General features: G+C 35.4%; 1 protein-coding gene across 1 annotated transcript in view; it reads right to left on the bottom strand.

Moving 5' to 3' along the window:
• Window positions 1–8,940, bottom strand: part of LOC106881803 (protein CDV3 homolog) — an 18,784-nt gene that overhangs the window by 8,717 nt on the left and 1,127 nt on the right. The window contains exon 2 of the mRNA XM_014932320.2: window positions 2,044–2,123. Within this exon, the coding sequence (XP_014787806.1) occupies window positions 2,044–2,123 (80 nt within the window). The remainder of the gene's footprint in view (window positions 1–2,043; window positions 2,124–8,940) is intronic.

Genomic DNA, 8,940 nt, shown 5'->3' with positions numbered 1-8,940 from the left:
AAGTATTATTCCTTCGTAGGATTTTCAAGCGAGATCGTTGCCAGTGCCCCTGGACTGGCTCTTGTGCGGGTGGCACATAAAATACACCATTTTGAGCGTGGCCGTTGCCAGTACCGCCTGACTGGCCTTCGTGCGGGTGACACGTAAAAGCACCCACTACACTCTTTGAGTGGTTGGCGTTAGGAAGGGCATCCAGCTGTAGAAACTCTGCCAAATCAGATTGGAGCCTGGTGTTGCCATCCGGTTTCACCAGTCCTCAGTCAAATCGTCCAACCCATGCTAGCATGGAAAGCGGACGTTAAACGATGATGATGATGATGATGAGAGCTGACAGAATCATTAGAGTGTGAGAAAAATGCCCTGCTCTATACATTTTGAGTACAAATGTTATTGAAGTCAATCGTATTGACTAACTCCCACTCTTCAAACCTGCTAGTATCGTGCCTCAATCAGAAACAATTACAATGTGTTCAGCTAAAATGTAAGAAAGTTTGCCAAAGATACTGTGTTAGAAGATCTAGTAACTAAAAAAGCTAGCTTAGGTTGATTTTTATGTAGATGGCAACCTAACAGTATATCAATTTTTTCATTTTAGCCTAGAGTGCTAGTAAATTTGGTAATGTAAATATGATTATAAACACTTCAATGGAAATACATTTGAGAAATTGTCTGCTCAAGCATGGTTTCTACAGCTGGATGCCCTCTCTAATGCCAATCACTCCATAAAGTGTACCGGATGCGTTTTATGTGGCACTCCATCGAGAGTTCCAGTTGATCCAATCAACGGAACAGCCTGCTCGTAAAATTAACGTGCAAGTGGCTGAGCACTCCACAGACACGTGTACTCTTAACATAGCTCTCGGGGATATTCAGCGTGACACAGTGTGACAATGCTGACCCTTTGAATTACAGACACAACAGAAACAGGAAGTAAGAGAGAGAAAGTTGAGGTGAAAGAGTACAGCAGGGTTCGCCACCATCTCCTGCTGGAGACTCGTGGAGCTTTAGATGTTTTCGCTCAATAAACACTCACAACGCCCGGTCTGGGAATCGAAACCGCGATCCTATGACCGCGAGTCCGCTGCCCTAACCACTGGGCCATTGCGCCTCCACCTATGTGGCACCACACAATGTAGAAAGCGGTGTCAGTGCTAATCAAAATGTCATTGGGAAAAAGTGTGCATAGAATGATAGAGGAGTCCTTGTCCTTACTGGTGCCAAGAAGAAAGAAACATGTAGGTCAATGTGTGAGAGAGAGAGAAAGAGGGAAGAACTACTCCAAGCTGACTCAACACAGGGATTAGGTAAAGTTAATGGCCGTATGGTTAATAAAACAACTATGGATATAAAAGCAATGAAAAACACCTGACAGGATTTTTATCAGCAAGCATATCCATAAAATATATATTTTTAATGGTTAGAAAGCTTCCTTGCAGAAATTCATAGCCTGTGCTTCTTGGGTGACCTAAGCAGTGGTGGAAATATGTGTTTTGAAAGCATAGCAGCCAGAGTAAGAAAAGGTGAAAACTTCAGGGAATTATCACTTTTGCTGCACACAAAAGGATTGTCAACAAGGGCAGATTTTGTATGACGCTTATTCAATGTTGCATGTTGTAAAACTTGAGTATTGAGTGCAGAGGATATGTGAAGGTTGGAAAGAAATGAGGTACACATGCTCTGTTGAATGTATAATGTTAGTGTGCATGAACAAAGGAGCACAAATAAACTGAAAGAAAAAGTAGGTGTGAGATGAATCAGGTGTAGAATGGAAGAGAAAAGATTGTGGAGACAAACAAGTTGCATATGGAAAATGATAGAAGTGTAAAAATGTACAAAAAAATTTAAGTGGAAGGACCTGCAGAAAAAGAAATGGGAAGAAGTGGTGAAATATAGTCACAAAGGGCTGAAACTCACAAAGGTAACAGCAAATAACTGCAGCAAGTCATCAGATACTTTGCTGAATATTCATAGAAAAAACATAGCAAAATAACATAAAAATTGTGATTATAATTAAAAGCACAATAGTTAAAAGAGAAAGCATACTTAATTTGTAGATTTTGTATCCTCAAGCCAGAATAATCCTTTTCAGTTTCTTGTTCATAATCATTCCATTCAAGATCCTCCTGTTATGAAAATGAACTTTTGTTAAAGACATTTTGTACAAGTCAAATATTACAAATCATTTCATATATTTGATATCTAAAATTTCAGTTTTCTTTTAGGGATATAAATCAAAATAATGACAAAAAAAAAAAAGAAAAAAAAACAAAAAAAAAACAGCATTAAGGTTTAGGATTTAATAAGCTAGAGGAATGTTTGAAGGTTAAATCTCCACAAGTTTCTACATTCTATTTTTTATACATAATCTCAATACTGCTTGAAATGGAAAAAGCGCTCACATATTAACTATACATGCATAAGTACATACACTCACAAGAAATTCCTTATACATCTGTTTACACATACAAACTTCTGACTAAATGTAAAATGACTTCGAAATAATATCTTGAATTCAACTGTTTAGTTATAAAGCTTGCTTCCCAACCATGTTGCTTTGGGCTCAATCCCACAACACAACATCTTAGTCTTCTAATATAGCCAGAAACTAAAAGGAGTCCTTCATATATGTATGTGTGTGTGTCCATCCTGGTCTTGACATTACACAATGGTTGTACATTAGCATCAACATCATACAAGTAATGTCGTTCATTTCCAATCTGCCATGAAGGATGCATCAAGGCATGAGAGAATATTACCTTCCTTGGAAACAGCTAAGGATTAGTGACAGAAAGGGAATCTGTCCATAGAAAATCTGCCTCAACAGATTTGTTTGACCTGTTGTTAAAAAGAAAGTGATTTTAATTAGGTAAAATGTAGCATTTCACTAAATGACTATATAATCTATCTTTGAAACACAATCTTAATTTAAGAGTCAATTAGTTGACTAAATTTATTCAATCTCTAGATTATTTTCAAAATTAACTGAAACACAGGTAGTATATTTTGATACTAAAAATATTACCTAGAAAAATGGTTAAATATCACACAATTCATATTGCTTAACCACCAATATATTTTCCCCATTCATGTGCTATCTTGACAAAAAGGAAAAATAAAATTAATCAGGTATATGACTCAGCCACAAAAACAAAACAAAACAAAACAGGCCTGTCATAATCAACAGCAGGTTAATGACTTCTTTTCAATCTTGTCTATCTCAGTATTACTTTATGTTCCCGTCACATGAGAATAATATTCATGATTAACTACTTCTGGAATTAGATTAGTTACATGAGTCAGTTATCGTTAAGTAAGCATGTTTTCAAGACTCATTTTATTATATATGCAGTCTTTCACTCCATCTGCCAAGAAAGGTTACTCCATAAAAAATTTGGTTAACTCCCTGCATTAACACAAGGTATGAAAACTACCCAACCAGATAAGATTGTTGTGATAAAGAAGTTCTAGATTTTAATCTTTTAATCAATTTAAAAGATTATACACATGACCGCAGCTGCATGGCTGAAATGAACACACACACACACACACCCAACATATATATAACGGACGTGCTGCCACAAGACACAAGGGGACATAACTTTTTTTATAAACAAAATTCTAATACCATTATACCTTTTGTCAGGTTAATTCGTTAAGACGTTATATCGATTTGTACAGCGTGCAGAAATCCCATGGCTATTTAGAAATTGTTTCAACTTGGCGGACTCGAAGGAAACCCCACTTCTATCTGAATGAATAAACAATATTATTCCAAAAATAAAGAAATAGGAATAACGTTTTTCCAGCAGTGGAAGGTACATACGAGTCTCTTCCGATTTTTGTACCAGAAAGATGAATGATATTCTTCGTATTGCATTTTGCACCGTGACTCCTTTAGTCCAGTGCTCCGCAACCTTTTTTACTTACAGTACACATATTCTTTTCAAAATTCGGCGGCACACCTAAACTAAAAATATAACTCAATGTATAGGGGAAAAAATTATATTTAGGTTACACTGCAGCACACGACACTGTCTCGTGGTACACCAGTGTGCTGCAGCATACCGGTTGCAGAGCAGCACTCCACAGTCTACTTCACTGTTATCAGTAATGTAATAGTGTAATAGAAAATGTCTCTCTCTACACATCCAGTTGTGGAAAAGAATGGAATGAATAAAGACAATACAAGGAAAGGAGGATCTCTCTACGGTTTACCAGAGTTGAGATAATCTCAATGGTCCAGTTAACAAATGAACAGAGACAATAGAGTAGGAAGAACAATTTAGTCTTACCAAAGAAAAGACAATTTCTCTAATGTTGATGTTACAATTAAATGCACCAAGTATACTCTGCAGAATGGTTGGTGGTAGGAAAAATATTTGGCTGTACAAACTATGCCAAAAATTGACAGTACAAATAAGAGTGGTCCCCCAAGCGGTTCGGAGGACTGAATAAGAAATCACAACCATGACAAGCTGTCCAACCATGCCAGTATGGAAAAATGAACATATATAAATGAATGGTTATGAGAACATTTGTTAATTGTACAAAGTATACATTTAAATTATTAGAATGATGAAGAGGTCCTTTTAAGTTAACAAGGGTCCAATAACAGCCTTAGTAAGAAGTCCTTTTGGATCATAAGTCAGGCTTTATTATATACATGGAATTTTGTGCATACTTGCTGTGCTTGAACTTTTACAAAATAAAGTATTCTTCTTATACCAGAGTATTGTAAAAAAAATTGAGCAATAATTCTAAATTAATAGTTGTTGAAGTAGTAGCACAAGTACAAGATAGCTGATTGGCTGAGAGATAGTGAGCTGGGTCAATCGTTTACAGTGAATGAGAGATATAATTGTACAAGCTTTTTTATAACAATCTAGTTTTTATTATTATTATTTAAAGAATTAAGGACCTTGAAAAAAGCGTCAACCATTTTGTGATAATGTTGCAGCAATAATTTTATCAATATCATCCACTTCAACATAAAAAGCATATTAGTGCTGGTCATCAGAGCTAGTTCAATTACACATTTTGTAGCATCCTCAGATAAAAAGATCAGTTTTGGAATAATATACTAAGTGTCAAGCCCCTTCACTATTTTAGGCCATAAATAGCTCAAGGTTAAAGGTGTTCGGCATCAGGATATAATTCTCAATGTAAAAATCAAATAACCAAAGAAGTTAGATAATATTTATGATTTTTATCTAAAGCCAAATTGTTTTATAGTTTTAAAGAAATTTGAAAGATGCTTATATTTATTTCATCATTGACTAAAAACATTATTCAAATACGAAAAGATATTTTAAGATTATTTTGCTTATGAATTCATTGTTTACTTGCTAAAATGCTTTGTAACATCTTTAGAAACTTTGTTAAATCGATACAAATCACCAGCTGCATGAAAAGCTGGTCATTCCTTGGACATTATAACAACTTGATATGCACTACAAAGATTTTGTCATAACATTTTATGCTGCAATACATCACTGACGAGATAATCTATACAGGAAATTGGCTAAGTGTCAAGATCTATAAAATAGCTGGTTTTCACTGGCAATTTCTGAAATTGCCATTGACAACCAAAACCTGTACATGCCATGGAAAATATTTGGTTGCATGATACTCTTAAAGTTTTGAAATTTATGAATATATAAATTCTTTACATTCTACATTTAATTGGTAAGGTTTGGTTGCAACACGTTTGAAGTGAGCATTTGAAAAGTTTAGTAGGTTCTTTGGCTTCTAGTTGTTGAATAAGACCACACAGAAAAATGTTTTGATCCAATAATTCAAATAATTTCAAAAATGGTATTATTATCATATGGTGTAAGGGACAAAGTAACAGAACACATAGCTATCACAAAAATAGATTCAGATTGAATATCCCAAGTTGTCACAGAGATACAATAGCCCAGTGTCAGACTTTCTTAATTTCAAAAGCAATTTTAGTAAGATAAAAAGCATGAGGGTTAATCTCAAATTACAGAAAAGTCACATTCTCTAAGCTGTAGGGTTTACTGTGACAGGTTGTTCAAAATTCACCATTTTGATTTTCCTTAATATAGGAGTGCCATAGAAGCAACAGGTATATTTGTCCATGTCTAACAATACACTCCATTTTCATTCAATACTTAATAGCTTTCCAATTGATTGCACTGTGATAATAAACAGAAAGTTCTAGGTATAATCTTTAAGTCAATTCAAAATAGATATAAGTAGCTGGTGCGGAACTATAAATTGTAAGAGACATAAGTGTTTTTATAGATATAAAATTCTATAACAAAGAGTGATGCTTGTTCACAAATACTTCAATGGAGAATAAAGTTATGACTCACTAGGCATTATAGGTGAATGTAAACATTATCAACTTCAAAACAAATTAAATTTCTCTTCACATAATTGTACTTTATATTATGAGTCAGGACAAGGGATTGGGAGATGTGGTGATTTGCTGTACTTGATAAGACACATCAAACAAAATAGTCTTCCACACATACAGGTTTGTCCTTTCAGGTGTCGGTGCCATTTAAAAAGTACATGTGACGGTGACACATAAAAAGCACCCAGCACACTCTGTTAAGTGGTTGGCATTAGGAAGGACATTCAGCTGTAGAAACCATGCCACAACAAATGGAGTCCGGACAGCTCCCTGCTAGCCAGTTCCATGTCAAACCATCCGACCCATGGCAGTATGTAAAGTGGCCATTAAACAATGATGAGGATCTAACATCTGTTTTCCATGCTAGCATGGGTTGGCTAGTTTGATCGAAGCTGCACCAGGCTCCAGTTGTCTGTTTTGGCATGGTTTCTATGACTAGGTGCCCTTACTAACATCAACTTTACAGAGTGTAGTGGGTGCACTTTATGTGGCACCAGCATTTTAATTGGCACTGGCACAGGTACATTTTACATGGCACCAGCATGGAGTACTATAATGCTAAGTTATATTTCATTGCCACCTAACTGACTCCCATACAGGTGGCACGTAAAAAGCACCATTTGAGCATGGTCAATGCCAGTGTCACCTAACTGACCCCTGTGCTAGTGGTAGATAAAAAGCACCTACTTCTTGGAGTGGTTGGCATTAGGAAGGGCATCCAGCAGTAGAAACTTTGTCAGATCAGACTGAAGCTTGGTGCAGCCTCCTGGCTTGCCAGTCCTCAGTCAAACCGTCCAACCCATGCCAGCATGGAAAGCAGACGTTAAACGATGATGATGATGAACAAAGTTAAATTCATGTTATAACCAATAGATTTATAATTAAGTCTAACCTTGTTAATGCAACTCATGACAACTATATCAATTGTTTTATTTGGTTGTCATCATTATCACGGTTTTAAAATTTTTCCCCTATGCAGCATGAATTGGACTAGAATTGTTGAGGCCTGTATTCAATAGCTGACAGTCTTTCCTCATACCAAATCTTAATGTCTTTTCAAGGAAGGTGTTTTACTCCAATGGTTGGTTTGTGCACATTAATCTGCTGGAGGAGACAGTTTGTTTATAGGAGACATTAACATAAAGTGTTTATAGAAGACATTAACATAAAGTGATAGAGTAGCAGACTACTTGTTAAGAATTTACAGGTCACCCATGTAACAGTGCTCACCAATAACCTAAGATACAAAACAAATATTTGCTGAAACCTTAAATAACTTTTCCTGACATTAAAACTGTATAATGCATAAGTGTGAAAATGTAAGTTTTGTTGAACCTACTTATTACAAATACCTCAATACTAGCCACCATCTGACAATAGGAAGGGTATTTATTCAATTATGAAAATCCTGCCAAATATATCGAAGACATGGCATGCCAGTGTTGTGAGAGGTAGGATTGCAACATAAAGCCAGCTACCTGCTTGCAAGGGAAGTTAATACAATAATCAAATCAAAGAAGCCTGCAGAAATGCAGAAAGGAAGAACACATCTTAAAATTGTAGACCTCACAGAAGAAATGACATCTTAAAATGTGTAGGAAGGTGTTGTAATACATACAAAACGACACTAGTCTGGAAAAGTAGGCACAAAAAATTGGTGGAAATGATGTTGCTAATGCTTTTCACTCGAGTGTGTGCAGCCTTTCCAAAACACTGAACTTCTACTATATTCTTCCTCAAAATCAAATGTCATGGGTTAGTCATTTTCTCGTGAAGCTCACATTTTAAAAATACATTCATTTTAACTGCAATGTATTTAAATACTAATAAATGTCTAACATTCACTTGCATTTTTTTTTTTTTTTTTTTGTGTATGTGTGTGACAGTTGCTGTTCCCTCTTTTCACACACACAATCTTCCTTTTCATGTTAAAAAAGAAAAGTAGAATGTATCACTTCTGGAAGAAAATCGTAACTTTTTAACCATAACGCATATGTATATTCTAGTTCGAAAAATCAATCTTTATCTACTCACGTTTCTAACAATAGAAATATGTGCTTCACACTTGATAAAAAGCAAAAGTTAAAACCTAATTAATAACATGATAATTATCAAGCAGACTCATACTCAGGGTGTCGGGAAAACGAGAGGAATTTTCTAATGACATAAGTAATAAAGTTGCTTTAGAAGGGAATCGAAACCTCATTACGGTTCCTCCTAGCTAAATTACATCTACATAACGGTGGTAAATTATAATATACACACCGGGTCATTAAAACCATACCCAGGGGAAATTCGAACTTAAAGGAATTTTCCACACCTAGAAAGGCTTCGGTACCTAAATCTATATAATAATATAAAGATTCAGAAACCTAAGACAATACGAAGTTGTGATGTTTATGCACTTCACAAGCTCTGTTAAACATGTTAGCAATGCAAGAGTTTCAAATGGAAATTAGACGAGGGAAACTGGACATGTTCTGCTTAAAACTCTCAAGGGACAGACCATTAGTTGGACTAATTAAGCAATGGTAATTCTAATTAAATATATATAT

Source organism: Octopus bimaculoides, chromosome 4 (assembly GCF_001194135.2).
Source record: "Octopus bimaculoides isolate UCB-OBI-ISO-001 chromosome 4, ASM119413v2, whole genome shotgun sequence".
Lineage (NCBI taxonomy): Eukaryota > Metazoa > Mollusca > Cephalopoda > Octopoda > Octopodidae > Octopus > Octopus bimaculoides.
This window is presented reverse-complemented; position numbering and strand designations above follow the sequence as displayed.